This window comes from Sycon ciliatum, chromosome 9, assembly GCF_964019385.1.
Source record: "Sycon ciliatum chromosome 9, ocSycCili1.1, whole genome shotgun sequence".
Taxonomy (NCBI): Eukaryota; Metazoa; Porifera; class Calcarea; order Leucosolenida; family Sycettidae; genus Sycon; species Sycon ciliatum.
Genome location: NC_088651.1, coordinates 15,907,072 through 15,923,898, shown reverse-complemented (window position 1 = coordinate 15,923,898; position 16,827 = coordinate 15,907,072). Strand labels below are relative to the sequence as shown.

The following is a 16,827-nucleotide window of genomic DNA, read 5'->3' as shown; positions in this document are numbered from 1 at the left end:
CCAGTCTGTTCTCGGGTCGTGACAGCAGTGCAGTGCAGGCAAGAAGCAGCCAGTTGATGATAAAAATTCCTAGACGTTACCTGCTAGCATTAGCCAGTCTGTTCTCGGGTCCTGACAGCAGAACACTGCAGGCAATAAGCAGCCATTTAATGTTGACAATTCCTAGACATTATCAGTTCGCATTGTCTATCCCCTTCTTGGATCAACCCAGCAGCACAGTACAGACAAGAATTAGCAAGGCATTGATAACAGCTCCTAGACGTGGCCAGTTCGCATTAGCCAGTCTATTCCTGGATCGCGAAAACACTACAGTACAGGCAAGAGGCAGCCAGTTGACGATAACAGTTCCTAGACTTTACCAGCTGGCATCAACCTCTCTATACTTGGATGACGACGCTTTCAGAAGAACGGTACAAGTGTCACAGTCACCCAGACACTCCGATGAACTTACCAGTCGCAGTAGAAACCCACAAGATACGGCATTGCATACCCCGACGACTAGCATTGGAACTCGAACGTCTAGTGGCCGTTCGTCTCGTGTGTTACCGCCGCGCCTGGATTTCAGTAGGTTGTGGCTGCCCGGCGCAGACCCTCCCAGCACCCGGCTGGCAGATATCTCAATTACCAGAATTTCACCTCGAGACCATCAGGACAGTACTAGGGATATGGACCCCACAAATCAAAGATAAATAGACTGAAACTGCTCTGCTATCTATCATCTGGAAACGAGACTCTCCTCTTGCATGTAGATCTCTTCATTTAGCCTGAAGTCGTGTTGGGTTATATGAAGTTACCAGCAATCACGCTGCACTGGTAGAGCCATTCATAGTACCATCAAAATCAGGCAGACTGGCGTTAATGCTTATGGTCTAGTTCATTGATATCCACTTTCCAATTGTTGCTATGTCTGGTCCCAATTAAAACGAACTTGTGCCCTAGCATTGCATACAGGTGCAGCCTCTAAATCTTGTGCAATCGAATTTCATCCAGTTCATTTAGAGACATGCGTTCACCCTCGAATTAATCTTCGGTAAAGGCATCTCACTAGAAGAATACTGTTTTTTTTGTTGGCTCACACGTTGTTTTCCTTTTCTGGTAAACCACTTGTATTTTGTTAGTATGTGCTCCGTTCTGTCTTGTTCTGGCCCATCGCGTTTTTTTGCAGAGCAATGATATTATTTTTCAGTATGATGACATTCCCAAGACTGTCTTGTCTCGTCCGTATGTGTGATAATAATGAGCATGAGTGATTCCTGCGTCTTGAGTTTTGGCTTTTCATTCATCTTGTTTAGCATGCATGCAACTGGAGAATCGCAGAAGACTAGTCTTGTACTTTGCTGTTCCGGGTGTTACCCTCTGACTCCGTGGTCTTCAGCATAATAATAATAATAATAATAATAATAATAATAATAATAGCGTACTTCTATGCGTATCATGCGCCAGGTTTGAATAGCATTGCACAGGCAAATTTCGCGCGAAAGTTTTAACGTGACCACACAGGACTCTAGAAGTAGAATTTTGGCGGAATATCGGTATTTGACCCGCGTCAACTGCCTTCATGTAAACGGTCGCCTGATTTGTCTGTCGTACAAACTTTCAACCCCGGCAGAACTCGAACTGGGTTGAAATTTCTCATGTAACCAAAACAGCCTAGCGTACCTCCATGCTTAGGGTCCAGCGGATAATGCCGGCATTATATTCGGTATTATGAGAGTATCCGAGCATCAGAGCATTATGGAGCATTAGAAAGGAACAAGACGAGCATTATGTGAGGTTTGAGCGGCATAACGACTTTCTACTTGGTCCGACTTATTAAAATGTGCGCTTCACTTCAAAACTCAAGCATATGTACAAACGAGCACCTGTACTAAAAAATCAACCAAGAGACGGTAGATAGATAACTACTGTGTCGTTTCTTGGCCTGACCTTCTAGTTTTCATCGCTGCTGGTGTCTCAGGGCGCATCTGCAAGTGCGTCAACCTGAAAAACGTCGACATTTTTTTCATCTCCTCCAAGCTACACTGCGCTTCTTTGATTTTTTCACTCCATAGGCACGATTTACACGATCAACTTCGCCTACTCCTCGTGTAGTACGACTATCAGAATGGTGGCTGTAGATGTTTTCGCCTGAAGCTCCCACGACACCTTCAAATGAGGCGAACAAGTAAACCACCACGCATACAAAAATCACTTCTGGCCATGTACCACCGTGTACCGCGTGCGTTCTGAGTCTGAGCTGTGTCGACATGTCATGCAGTCAGACCATGTGTGCTCTTCCCTGCCTGTTTCACGAATCCACTGGCCCCAGAGTCTAGAGACTGGCGATCTTGTGACGCATCGCGATCGCGGCTCCGCGGCCAGTCCGCGCGCGGATCCGAGGACTCCGCACCGTATCCGCCGGATAATTCACCCTTTCTGCGCTTCAGTTTTCCAGCCAGGTTGTCGCCTGAAAGTCGACTTCAAGGCCGGTTATTTATTTCGATCAACTTCTCGACAATCTCTTCTGTGATCTTGATTCGTCGGCTGCCACATCGTGAACGACTGCGAGGGAGATCAGCAAACTGGACGAAGCGATGCTGGTGCTTTCTGCACGAGTTTCTGGATGGCGCGTTTGCTGAAATTCTGCCAAGGAAACAGCGATTGCAGCAATTTCAATCCGCCAGGAGGCACTCGAGAACGATCGCCTAGGAGGTTCTGGTATTCCGTGACAATCCCCCATCGCAGCGGGGTGTTGATTTCAGCACCAGGCCTTCTCTGTGTTGCGCGAGAAGCAACAGGAGTCCTCTGACGACAAAATTTGGACGTAAAATGCTCGAGTCGACTAGGATCCTGAGCCGCTGCCTCCGTTGGAGTTGGAGCCATTTCTTCTTCAGCATCACAAATTGACAACTGAAGGATAGTGTTAGGTAGCTGGAAAGTTTATTCCGTCCTGAGATTATTTGAATTTGTTTGGTTGACGTTCAAAGCGAAACGCACATTTTAATAAGTCGGACCAAGTAAGTGGATAATGTCGGAAAATACCAAGTTTTTTTACAACAATCCGGTAAAGTCATGAGGTGCAACGACATGTATTGTGCCGGCACATGACTTTGTGATTGTGTAGACACGTAACATCTTTAGCACCAATGCTACATTTACCTGACTACATACATGTAATGCCATTGCTACATGAAGTCTTTATGTAGCAGTGTGGTCAGGTAAATGTACAGGTGATGTGGCCTGCTGAAATTGCAACTGAGGCTGTTAAACAGAATCCGTTACAATGATTAACGAGGAGTTCTCTTTTTAGAAATCATGGAGAGCCATGGAGGAGACTAGACGTACGCGAAGTGAATATCAAACAGACGAAGAGGAGATTTCCTGTTATGCCATAGGCTCTGGTCAAAGCATTTGTACTATTCTCTAGCGATACTGAAGTAAACACTGATCGATTGATAAATTTGGACCTGGATGAAGGAGCGGCTATAAACAGAGAGAACTTGTTCCAAACAACTGGCTTTGCCGAGTCCAGCTCAGCAGGCTCGAAAAGAGCGAGAATTCCTCATGGACGCCGTACCAAGTCGATTTGAGTGCTCAGGAGTGGCTCAATTCCGGGAGGAGTAACCCTAGTTGGACTGCTTGAACGGCTAAACAGCATATGGACCGTATATCTGACCATAGTTGCTCAGACGCATACCCTACCCAGGGATCATAGCAGCATTCCGCATATTTGCTGCACCTTGTTTACTTCTGAACCAATTGCACCAGCGAGAATACCGAAGAGCAAAATCGTACTCCGAGAGCCAAGGGGACCACCAAACGTGCCTGATAACAGAACAGCAAGCGTGCCCGTAAACGGAATAGCAAGCGTGCCTGCAAGCGGAACAGCCAATGTAATAGCAAGCTGAACAGCGGATGTAATAGCAAGCCGAACAGCCAGCGGGCCGAGAAGGAGGCCGGGAAGCTGGCCCAGAAGCGGGCACAGAAGTGGGCCGAGAAGCGGGCCGAGAAACGGAGCAGCAAACAGAACAGCAAGCGGAACAACAAACAGATCAGAAAACGGACTGATGATCAAGCCAAGAAGCGGAAAACAAGCCGACTCATCCGCAGATAAACAAAAAGACCAGCAAGCTGAGCAGCGAGCCAACTCATATGTGGTCAACGTCGCGGGCGAAAAGACAGCCGAGGACATTTTTGAACAGCCGATCTTCTTGTGCCAATTTAACGAGTCGATTTTTGGCGATATCAAGTATTTAACTGTGCATGGAATGGTGTGCTGAAGCGAGCGCTGAGCTGAATCTGGATTGGTGACTGACGTACCTGTTTACTCCACAACACCGGCTCACAATGATGTACATGTACAAGACTTCGTGAGTATTCAACTCAAATTCGTGTTCCGTCAGCGTCAGTGTCAGCAAGTACATGATTGTAGTACAATATGTTCCCAAAATAACTTCGGGACAGTCTGTTCATGGTTTTCATTAGTATTGGACTCGCTCTCTACACTTGCGATAATTGAGCGGTAATTCTAATGTTGTAGCGTTGTTCTCTTGTAATTTAGTGGAACCTGTACTGAGTAACTGAGTTTTATGTTTCGTTACATTTTCGACAGATCTCCTGTGAACCGGCTTTGTGGCACAATGATTATAGCCATTTTTCGTCTTCATTCTTGGGCAATCATGCATAATTATGTAGGTTGGTTCTCTTCATGTTCATGTTGTTGTGACCTATTTCATAGATGTTGGTTGCCTTGTTCTTTTCTCTCCCCTCTCCTCTCACCCAAGCCATTCTGCATAAGCGGAGCTGTGGGCGCAGCATACTGCTGCTACACTTCAACGCGGGAATGCGTATAATAATTATAATAATAGAGGAGTGGTGAAATGCATTGCAATGCACAGATACGCCATCCCGCTGATGGGAGGCCAGATGTAAAACATCTCTTTCTCTCTCCGTCTCGTTCTCCTTCTTCTCCTCGCTTTCTTGTCCTTCCTTTTTTTCTCCCTATCTGGCAGAGTCGTCAAGTCATCTTCTGTGCATTATGACAAAACTAATGTGTGCTGTTTTGTGCTTTTTGAGCTTGTCCTATACATTACGTTCCACTGATGTTGCTCTCTAAGTATTTGTGTCTTCGCCAATGCCTGCGTACATGTCTCTGTTTATCTTACTAGTGTAAGTCTGTCCCTCTGTTAAACTTATCATTGAAGTCTGTATTAGATAAGACGTACGATAATTGCTAACTATGGTCAGCGAATTTGTAGTTTCAATCGATCAGGCTTCACGGTTATACTCGGAGGCAGGAGTAGACTTATAGAAATAATTTGGTGTTCCCAATCGTCACTGTGTCGCAAAACTTCATTATAATGATACATGTACACCGAACTACTACACCCACAAAGAGACGTAGAACGATGATAACCAGTGATTTCTGTGGTCGCTATGAAGTTAGGGGATTTTGTCTAGTCATACGTCATATAATATGTTGAGTACGAACAGGACGTCATACTGTCAAGACACAACGGACAACGGAAACGGGTAGATGGGACGACATTGTAGACGGAGAGGAAGAGACCAAGACAAAGACGAACAGAACGACTACATTATGGAAAAGAGAGACAAGAGATCAAGTGAGGGTGGCAAGATAAAGGGTCGGTTTAGCTATGGCAAATATGGGTGCACAAGTAGCTACCCAGGCCAATGGAACAAAAGGGGACAAAAGAAGACAAAGGGTGAGTAAGAGGGCGCATGCAGGTCACCTTGGAAAAAGGTTGTACAACAGGAGAAGGCACCTAAGCCTCTGTTTAAACCAGATATTTCAACCCAGGTCTAGTGCAGCCCGGGTTGAAAGTCTGTACGATAGACAAAATAGGTGAGCGTTTACATGAAGACAGTTGACCAGAGTCAAATACTGATATGCCACCAAAAGTCCACTTCTAGAGTCCTGTTTGGTCACGTGAATACTTTCGCGCAAAATTTGTATGTGCAGTGCTTTTCTAACCCGGCGCGAGATACGCACAGAAGTACGTTACTACGATTTTCTTGCCCTGGGTAGATTTCAACCCTCCCCTTGGGGAGGGTTGGGGACAGGGTTGAAATACTGTTTCTCGCTTCCGCAATCTTGTATTGGCACATTTGGTGTACCTTGTAAGAAGGCCGAAGGCCTGTGGGGATTGCCCTATCAAAATTTTAAAAATAATAATAATTTAATGAGTGCAATAAAGAGTATAATAGATGCAGACAAGGCCAGACAACAACGAGTTAATGGAATTTTAAAGGATTTTTGTTATTCAAAATCGATTTTCGTGTTCCGCTCTTCAGAACGGAGGGCAAAGTGTGAAAAACATAGTGCAAAAAATATATTACTGAGTGCAAACACAAAGCATGAGGTGATACAGTGCAACATAACACGAAATTTACATCTGATAACCAGCTAGGAGGGCAACTTTAATGCGACTACATGCTTCTTTGGTTTACAAAGAACAGGATTATGCACACGAATACATAATCTTCCAGAACCTTCAACTGCTTAACATAACTTGCACGTAGGGAGGGCCCAAATATGCTCAAAATATTCGCATATTATGCTTTTCGCATATTGGGCACTTGCCTCAAAATATGCTTCGAAATCACACACAACAAGAAAACATTCTCGAAATATGCTCGAAATATGATCTGATATCAGTGATAATTATGCGAATTATTTGCTCCTTGTAGCAAAATATGCTACATTTGGTACAATATGCTAGATTGGCTACTTTATGCGACCTTGAGTCGCGGACAGTCTCTTCTCGGGTCAAATTTTCGCCCCGTGTTTGGGTGAGCATTTTTCCTTCCGGGCTAAGTTTGGAAGTGTTCCCTGACCGAGCGTGCCGCGGTAAGGTTCCTTGGCCATTTCTGCAATCTGCCCTACAGGTTAATTTTGCGAATTCTTTGCTCCTTGTAACAAAATATGCTACATTTGGTACAATATGCGAGATTTGCTACTTTATGCGACCTTGTGTCAAAAGGACAAAATATGCGAAAATATGCGCAAGCATATTCGGGCCCTCCCTACTTGCACGGCACAAAACAGAAAGTGAGAATCATCGTACACACTAAGACAATCTTCACATCTAAGACACCTCACAATCTTCAAATCTAAGACAATTTTCACACTTTTAATTATGCTGTTATAAAACGTTCTTTTTTTGTATACATTACCCTTGCCTGCGAATCATGAGGTCCCAAGTTCAAGACCCGCGCTGGTAGCAGGGAGCGTGTAAAAAGACTTTTTACGCGTGCTGAACTGCGCCGACACCCACGGTCAACTGGGTACTCACAGCTCGGAGTGAGAATAACAAGGATGCAGTTTACAGGGTTATGGGCCGTTACACGCCCGATTGGTTGAGAGACTAACCTCCTCTCCCCTGACTCACTTGTGAGGTCTGCATTCGCCACTAAGGTTAATAGGCATAGTGGTGGCCTGCGGATGTGAAGGCTAGTTTGTGTGTTTCTGAACATTCAAGCGATGCCGACGCGGATCGCGCGAATATTATTATTATTATCACCCTCGCTTCCGATAATATTCAATGAATAGAGGAACACGAAAATCATTTTTGAATAATAAAAATCCTTTCAAATTCCATTTTAAAACTCGTTGTTGTCTGGCCATGTCTGCATCTATTATACTCTTTATTGCACTCATAAAATTGCTTTCTCCACACCGACTCTTTAAGTATACAATAAATGAGGAGTCCGAGGGTTTATGACCAATAAAAACTATTATAAAAACCAAGGTCCCCCGAGGAAACACATAGACTGCCTGACTTAGGCTGAGGTTTGTGGAGGTGCCAGTGCAAGTCATATTGGCCCAGCACTATACTATTCAGCTCTTGTTGCATTTCAAGCGATTCAGTTGCTGACTACATCCCAGACGTCTACAAGTTTGCTATCATCCACAAACAAAGCATAAGATCTATATTTAAAAAATATTATGCAATAACCATCGCCAAGGCAACGAAGAGGCGATTGAGATTTTGGAAAGTAACAAGTTGCCCACTTGGTGGTGAGTCTGATCTACTCACTTCCCAAGGGCCGGGGCCAAGGCTTCAAGCATCTGCGCGCCTTTGAACCGTGAGAGCTGTGGTGTTCCTACGCATGAGAGAAGACCAGTCTACCTGAGTAAAACGCAAACCGTGTGATCATACAGGCTTGCAATCATCGCAGCCGCAATCATCGAAATCTCTGCTCGCCGTACATCTAGCCGGTTCATGAGACGATATGCCAAAGCGCACTCGGGAGATCAATCCTCTTTCAGACCTGTTTTTAAAGGTATCGCGGACATAGCTTCATACAGCTGTTGGATATCGCTCACAGCAGGTGCACTGCGAAATGGCAGGTCAAGTCGTGGTCCGTTGCTGAATTGCAGAGCAAACTATCGCGTCAACTACACCCACATTGCGCAAACCTACAGAACCTGAGATGAGGAATTTACAGGTTTTTTCTCCTGAGTGCTGGCAGGAAACCGTGAGATTAGAGACAGGGTATAGATGATTGCTGTGAAAAAGATTCGCTCCATGATAGATTGCGCACGCCAGACAACTGGCATTTTATTAGTAACGCGAGATTTCGGCTCCTTTCACAACAGACAACTGCAAAGTAAGCAGTGTGATGTCACTGCTCACTTCCGAAAGGGCGAGTGTGATGGCAAAATTGTAAACTTCATGTATTTCATATAATCAGGCGCACTTCTCCTTTTCTCGTTCAAATCTTCAGCGCCCGAGCGTGCTAAGTGGGAAAATTGTTGGTTTGAGCTTCGTGGATGGTTCAAAGCTATGTGGTGTGAGGACGTTGTTTGCCTCAACACCCTTGTCCATTTCATCACTAATACATGTAGTTGTCAAACTATCATACTGTGTACTATTTCGTGCCTTTGGTTATCGTGAAGTAATTTTGTTACCTTCTTGCCCTTCCTCTCATTATATAAAATAGTTGTCTTACGGAGCAGCATTGTTCCGTCAGCTACGAGTTTGGACTTTGGCATCAACGCTCAAGGCTGATCATGCCAGACAGGAAAGACTGTAACACTGATTTTCAGACTGGTTGAACGAGAAGACAGAGCTGCTGCCAATCTCCCCAGATCAAACGGAGTTGCCTCATATCTGCACTACAGAATCATCCGCTGGTAGTAGCTTGCATCTTGACTCGACCGAGCGTGGCGCCCTCCAAATGTCCTCTACCCAGAAAATGTTATTTCGTATTCAGTGGACCCTGGATAACCAGTTGTTATTTCCAGGAGGCTATGAACTCATCTACCTCGATCAGGAAGGTACACAAGCGCCACATCGAGAAACTATTCCGAACGCTGTTGAGCAGTTCACATCCGTATGCTTTCTTCTGGACGCACAGAATGACAGTAGTACAGTACAGCCAAGAAGGAGCCAGTTAACGACAACAATTCCTAGACATTACCTGTTCGCATTAGCCAGTCTGTTCTTGGGTCGCGACAGCAGTATACTGCAGGCAAGAACCAGCCAGGTAACCTTAACTATTCCTAGACGTTACCTCTACCCAGAAAATGTTATTTCGTATTCAGTGGACCCTGGATAACCAGTTGTTATTTCCAGGAGGCTATGAACTCATCTACCTCGATCAGGAAGGTACACAAGCGCCACATCGAGAAACTATTCCGAACGTTGTTGAGCAGTTCACATCCGTATGCTTTCTTCTGGACGCACAGAATGACAGTAGTACAGTACAGCCAAGAAGGAGCCAGTTAATGACAACAATTCCTAGACATTACCTGTTCGCATTAGCCAGTCTGTTCTTGGGTCGCGACAGCAGTATACTGCAGGCAATAACCAGCCAGGTAACCTTAACAATTCCTAGACGTTACCTGTTAGCATTAGACAGTCTGTTCTTGGGTCGCGACAGCACTACACTGCAGGCAAGAACCGGCCAGTTGATGATAACAATTCCTAGACGTTACCTGTTAGCATTAGCCAGTCTGTTCTCGGGTCGTGACAGCAGTGCAGTGCAGGCAAGAAGCAGCCAGTTGATGATAACAATTCCTAGACGTTACCAGTTAGCATTAGCCAGTCTGTTCTCGGGTCGTGACAGCAGAACACTGCAGGCAATAAATGCCGGCTTTGAGTATCAAAGCCAAGTTAGCCCACGCGGGCACATGCGCAGTGATGGTCTCATGATGCATATCATTAATTATTATTCTGTGCCGAGTATGATCTGTAATTTGCATTTTTGCACTGCTGCTACTGTTGCCTTTATGCGTGCTGCAGTAGCTAGTTGAATGCAGTTTGGTTTGTCTTTCCTTTGGACAAGAAGTGCTTTCCGTGTCAGGCTGGTCATTTCTCTCACTTTTCTGTTCAGTGGTCCGCAACAGCGTCGTTGTCTCCACCAGCCGCGAGCTCCGTCACCCCGTCTGGTCTCACCGCGCCTGGGGCTTCGACTTCGTCTCGTCCTCACCTGCCTGAGTCTGGTAAGCCCTCTCGTTCTGTCGATGTTTATAGCCATGTGGCATTGGCTCAGATCGCGAAAGTGTTGCGTGGGGACTTTATAGATTTGAGCTGTTTGTTGCCCCCGGTCATTGCGTCGACCCCCACTGCTGAGCCTCATCCTAAACGGATTCGCGTGTCCGAAGAGGACGGCGATTTAGTTATGACGGCGTCCTCGTCGTCACGGCTCCGGATCGCCTCGCTCCAGTCCTGGCTGGAGGCTTGGACGATTTATTGTTGTATCGTTGCCGATCAGCAACCGTCGAAGTCCTCCGAGCTGCTGGGTTACCAGCTCATTATTCTCCAGTCGGCTAAGAAATTCCGGTGGGCTGCGGTGGCCGATTACGACACCCAGTTCCGCCAGAGAGCCTCTCGGTGTTCGGAGGTCCTCTGGAACAAGACCGACATGGACTTGTATGCTCGCTGTTTTACGGGCCAGTCCCTACCTATTTGCTCTGCTTGCCACCGGCCCGGTCACCTCGCTGCCTCCTGCTTGTCTAGCCCACGTGGCCGGCAGCCACAGTCGGCTGCTAGGGCTTGTGATGCGTTCAACCGCGGACGGTGTAATTTTCGCTCCTGCCGATTTCGTCATGTGTGCTCCTCGTGTGGCGCGGGGGACCATCCACGCAGCCAATGTACTGCCTCCGGCGTTGCCAGCAAGTCCACGTAGTGTGCCTTCGGCTTCTCCCTTGTCTGAGCATCGCCCGTTTACTCCTGTCCATGTCGCCTCCCTGGCGGATGAGCTCCAGTCCCATCCTGACAGGGATTTCGTGGCCACACTCCTCAATGGCCTGCGTCATGGCTTCCGCATTGGTTATACTGGTCCCCGCTCTTCCCTCGTTAGCTCTAACCTTGTTTCCTCCTATGACAATCCTGATATTGTGAGTGAGTACTTGGCCAAAGAATGTGCTCGTGGCCATACCGCTGGTCCGTTCCTCCGGCCTCCCTGTGTTCCATTTCGTTCCGCGGGTATTGGTGTTGTCCCCAAGAAGTCAGGTGGCCACCGGCTTATTGTGCATTTGTCTGCTCCTGCGGGCCACAGCATTAATGACTGTATTCCAGCTGATCGCTTCCGCCTTATGTATATAACCGTGGACGACATCGTTCGGCATGTGATTCGTCAGGGAAAGGGTTCTCTAATGTTTAAAGTGGATATTCAGCACGCGTTTCGCAATATTCCGGTCCACCCTGCTGATTGGCCCATGCTGGGCATGGTGTGGCAGGGTCGTTATTACGTTGATAAGGTCCTCCCATTTGGGATGCGCTCCTCACCGGCTTTGTTCAACGTTCTCGCCGATGCTGTGTGCTGGATCCTGCGGCACAATTATTCTATTCTTTCCATGGAACATTATCTTGATGACTACATTGGTGTTGCCCCTCCGAGCTCTGCGCTCCCTCTCTCCACAGCGGCTATTCAGATGGCTACCGTTCTCCAAGTCTTTGATAACCTTGGCATTCCCGTTGCATCCGGTCCTGGCAAGGTGGTTGGCCCCGCCACCGTGGTGACCATTCTTGGTATTGAGGTCGACAGCGTGGAGCAGGTCATGCGGCTCCCCGCTGAGAAGTTGTCTGCTCTGCACTCAGCCCTGGCTGTCTGGTCTGCTCGTACTAGTTGCACGAAGCGGGAGCTGCTGTCTTTCATAGGCACCCTTTCATTTGCTGCCAAGGTGGTGCCTCCTGGTCGGACTTTCATCCGGCGCCTCATCGACTTGAGCTGCACCGCTCCCTCCCTGCAGTCTATCATTACACTCGATGCCGAAGTTCGCTTGGACATTGCGTGGTGGCGTCGGTTTGCTGCCACTTGGAATGGCCGTTCTTTCTTTCATGACCTCCAGTGGTCCACATCCCCTGATCTTGATCTCTTTACTGATGCTTCGGATGTAGGCTTTGGTGGCTATTATGCCCGCCAGTGGTTTTTGGGACGGTGGCCCGCTGAACTGCTCGACGAACCGATTATGGTTCGCGAGCTGATCCCTATTGCTCTAGCTTGCGCTGTTTGGGGTCATGCTTGGTCTGGCAAGCGGCTTATGTTCCATTGCGATAATGAGGCTGCTGTGCTGGCATGGCGGAAAGGGTCATGTCGTAACAAAAATGCAATGGCTATTATCAGATTTCTGCTGGCTGAAGCTGCATCTGGCAATTACATTTTGTTCATACGGCACATTGCTGGTGTAAATAATGCTGTGGCTGATGCGTTGTCTCGGTTTCAGATGTCTCGGTTCCGAGAACTGGCCCCCGCAGCCTGCAGCCATCCAGTACACGTGCCTTCCCCCAGCTCGCTGCTCTGAGTGCGGCCAGTGACGCGCTAGTTGAGGACTCCGTCTCGGAGCGTACCAAACAAACATTTAAGCCTGGTATTGCTGCTTATTTAGAGTTCTGCCGTTCTAACTCCATTGTGGCACTTTCTCCTACTACTGAAAATATTGTGTCCTTCACCACTAGTCTCTTTGTTGTAAGAAGTCTGTCTCTGTCATCAATTCGCGTTTACCTAGCGGCAGTCCGCTACTACCTGTTGTGCAATGGGGCGGCAGTGGATGTTTTAAAGTCTGCTCGCCTAACAGCAGTGTTGCATGGCATAGAGAGACGGCAACCCCCCTCAGCGTTGGCTCGGAGAGAGCTTTCGGTGGACGACTTGATCCATTTCCGGCGATACTTGCAACGTTCAAATTATGCATATGTGGATCAGACTATGCTGTGGGCAAGTGTAACTCTAGCCTTCTATGGCTTGCTGCGTGCCAGTGAGTATCTGGCGCCTTCTATTCACACGTTTGACAGCCAAAGAGCACTTGTGTGGACGGCTGTCAGTATTGCACCCGACTCGGTCACGCTGCGGCTGAAAGTCACTAAGACGCGCCAATCTGGCGACGGTGGAACTGTCACGGTGTCTTCTACTGGCGACGAAACGTGCCCGGTACTGGCAATGTCCGAATTCCGGCGCACGACAGCTCAAGCCTGCAGCGCTCAACCTGTGTTCGCTTTTGCTGAAGGGAATTACCTTACTCCGCCATGTTTGAACAAGATACTTCGTCAGGCTCTCAACTGCAACCAGGTGAGCTCCCACTCCATGCGGATTGGTGGGGCGACACTCCTGGCGTCCAGAGGTGCAAGTGAAGCGGTGATACGACGGGCAGGGCGGTGGCGCAGTACAGCTTCTGAGCGCTATGTTCGGCAAGTGGCCGGCATGCCACCCCAATGGACAAGTAGTGTAGCATCTCTACGTGACAGGGTGTGAGTGCAAGTGAGTGTTATGCTCTGCTGACATTTATTGATTCCGTGCCGATAGGCGGTATACAGATCCCTTCATTTAACTATAAGTATTAGGTGGGGTTTGCCATTGTCACTCATGTCGGCCCTGATAAGCAGTGTGATGGATGCGTTTGGCTCCAGGTGTCTGTTTTTGGGAGGGCCACGTATACATGGCTGCTGTGTTGCTGCTGCAATGTTGTGGCAGCGCCATCTTGATGTGATGGACTGGTGTTGTAACAGTGTACCCATTTGCTGTTGCTGGGTACCGTAGTTTGTCAGTTGTGCCTGTTTGAAGTTGCCAGGCCAGCTTGTATTGGTGCGTTCCCGTTTGCTGTTGCCGGGACACCATGTTTGTAACGGCGTACCCGTTTGCTGTTGCCGGGGCCGTGTTTGTACTGGTGCGTTCCCGTTTGCTGTTGCCGGGGCACCATGTTTGTAACGGCGTACCCGTTTGCTGTTGCCGGGGCCGTGTTTGTATTGGTGCGTTCCCGTTGAGTTTGCCGGGGCACCTTGTTTGTAACGATGTACCCGTTTGCTGTTGCCGGGTGACATGTTTGCCAATTGTGCTTGTTACAAATTGCCGTGCTGTGCTCGTTATGAGGCGATAAGAATTATGAGCCATGCATTGGCTTGTGCCCAATGGCTCTTGCTAACACGGCAATTTGCTATCATTGGTGATATTTCAAAGAGTGACAAATGTGAAAAAAGATAATGGCAAACCCCCCAACTAGGTTCTATGCTTGGTGTGCTGGTGCGAGCAAGTTTTGCAAGCATATTGCAATGTGGAATACATGCGTGTGTATACATAATAATTATTATTACGCTTGGCCACAAGGCCTAGCGGGCGTGTGCACGCACACTTGGGTGTGCGGTAGCAGGTGCATGCATGTGGGTTAAATGCCGGCTTTGAGTATCAAAGCCAAGTTAGCCCACGCGGGCACATGCGCAGTGATGGTCTCATGATGCATATCATTAATTATTATTCTGTGCCGAGTATGATCTGTAATTTGCATTTTTGCACTGCTGCTACTGTTGCCTTTATGCGTGCTGCAGTAGCTAGTTGAATGCAGTTTGGTTTGTCTTTCCTTTGGACAAGAAGTGCTTTCCGTGTCAGGCTGGTCATTTCTCTCCCTCCCTCCCTCCCTTTTGCAATCGCTTGGAGGGCCACGTATACATGGCTGCTGTGTTGCTGCTGCAATGTTGTGGCAGCGCCATCTTGATGTGATGGACTGGTGTTGTAACAGTGTACCCATTTGCTGTTGCTGGGTACCGTAGTTTGTCAGTTGTGCCTGTTTGAAGTTGCCAGGCCAGCTTGTATTGGTGCGTTCCCGTTTGCTGTTGCCGGGACACCATGTTTGTAACGGCGTACCCGTTTGCTGTTGCCGGGGCCGTGTTTGTACTGGTGCGTTCCCGTTTGCTGTTGCCGGGGCACCATGTTTGTAACGGCGTACCCGTTTGCTGTTGCCGGGGCCGTGTTTGTATTGGTGCGTTCCCGTTGAGTTTGCCGGGGCACCTTGTTTGTAACGATGTACCCGTTTGCTGTTGCCGGGTGACATGTTTGCCAATTGTGCTTGTTACAAATTGCCGTGCTGTGCTCGTTATGAGGCGATAAGAATTATGAGCCATGCATTGGCTTGTGCCCAATGGCTCTTGCTAACACGGCAATTTGCTATCATTGGTGATATTTCAAAGAGTGACAAATGTGAAAAAAGATAATGGCAAACCCCCCAACTAGGTTCTATGCTTGGTGTGCTGGTGCGAGCAAGTTTTGCAAGCATATTGCAATGTGGAATACAGGCGTGTGTATACATAATAATTATTATTACGCTTGGCCACAAGGCCTAGCGGGCGTGTGCACGCACACTTGGGTGTGCGGTAGCAGGTGCATGCATGTGGGTTAAACAGCCATTTAACGTTGACAATTCCTAGACATTATCAGTTCGCATTGTCTATCCCCTTCTTGGATCAACCCAGCAGCACAGTACAGACAAGAACCAGCAAGGCATTGATAACCACTTGTATTTTGTTAGTATGTGCTCCGTTCTGTCTTGTTCTGGCCCATCGCGTTTTTTTGCAGAGCAATGATATTATTTTTCAGTATGATGACATTCCCAAGACTGTCTTGTCTCGTCCGTATGTGTGATAATATTGAGCATGAGTGATTCCTGCGTCTTGAGTTTTGGCTTTTCATTCATCTTGTTTAGCATGCATGCAACTGGAGAATTGCAGAAGACTAGTCTTGTACTTTGCTGTTCCGGGTGTTACGCTCTGACTCCGTGGTCTTCAGCATAATAATAATAATAGCGTATTTCTATGCGTATCATGCGCCAGGTTTGAATAGCATTGCACAGGCAAATTTCGCGCGAAAGTATTAACGTGACCACACAGGACTCTAGAAGTAGATTTTTGGCGGAATATCGGTATTTGACCCGCGTCAACTGCCTTCATGTAAACGGTCGCCTGATTTGTCTGTCGTACAAACTTTCAACCCCGGCAGAACTCGAACTGGGTTGAAATTTCTCATGTAACCAAAACAGCCTAGCATACCTCCATGCTTAGGGTCCAGCGGATAATGCCGGCATTATATTCGGCACATATGAGAGTATCCGAGCATCAGAGCATTATGGAGCAATAGAAAGGAACAAGACGAGCATTATCTGAGGTTTGAGCGGCATAACGACTTTCTAAGTGGATAATGTCGGAAAATACCAGGTTTTTTACAACAATCAGGTAAAGTCATGAGGTGCAACGACATGTATTGTGCCGGGACATGACTTTGTGATTGTGTAGACACGTAACATCTTTAGCACCAATGCTACATTTACCTGACTACATACATGTAATGCCATTGCTACATGAAGTCTTTATGTAGCAATGTGGTCAGGTAAATGTACCGGTGATGTAGCATGCCGAAATTGCAACTGAGACTGTTAAACAGAATCCGTTACGATGATTAACGAGGAGTTCTCTTTTTAGAAATCATGGAGAGCCATGGAGGAGACTAGACGTACGCGAAGTGAATATCAAACAGACGAAGAGGAGATTTCCTGTTATGCCATAGGCTCTGGTCAAAGCATTTGTACTATTCTCTAGCGATACTGAAGTAAACACTGAT

The 16,827-nt window shown here is 47.4% G+C and overlaps 1 protein-coding gene across 1 annotated transcript; it reads left to right on the top strand.

Moving 5' to 3' along the window:
* Positions 1-9,733: 9,733 nt before the first annotated feature.
* Positions 9,734-15,443, top strand: LOC135824293 (uncharacterized). Its single transcript, XM_065337026.1, has 3 exons — positions 9,734-9,823; positions 10,342-10,450; positions 12,677-15,443. The coding sequence occupies exons 1-3, from the start codon at positions 9,734-9,736 to the stop codon at positions 13,696-13,698; spliced, it is 1,221 nt and encodes a 406-aa protein (XP_065193098.1). The 3' UTR covers positions 13,699-15,443.
* Positions 15,444-16,827: the final 1,384 nt, after the last annotated feature.

Coding starts and splice junctions, on each gene's coding strand:
- LOC135824293 (XM_065337026.1), top strand. CDS start 9,734: ATGACAACAATTCCTAGACATTACCTGTTCGCATTAGCCAGTCTGTTC. Junction 9,824..10,341: donor TGCAGGCAATAACCAGCCAG/GTAACCTTAACA, acceptor TTTTCTGTTCAG/TGGTCCGCAACAGCGTCGTT. Junction 10,451..12,676: donor TCCTCACCTGCCTGAGTCTG/GTAAGCCCTCTC, acceptor TCTCGGTTTCAG/ATGTCTCGGTTCCGAGAACT.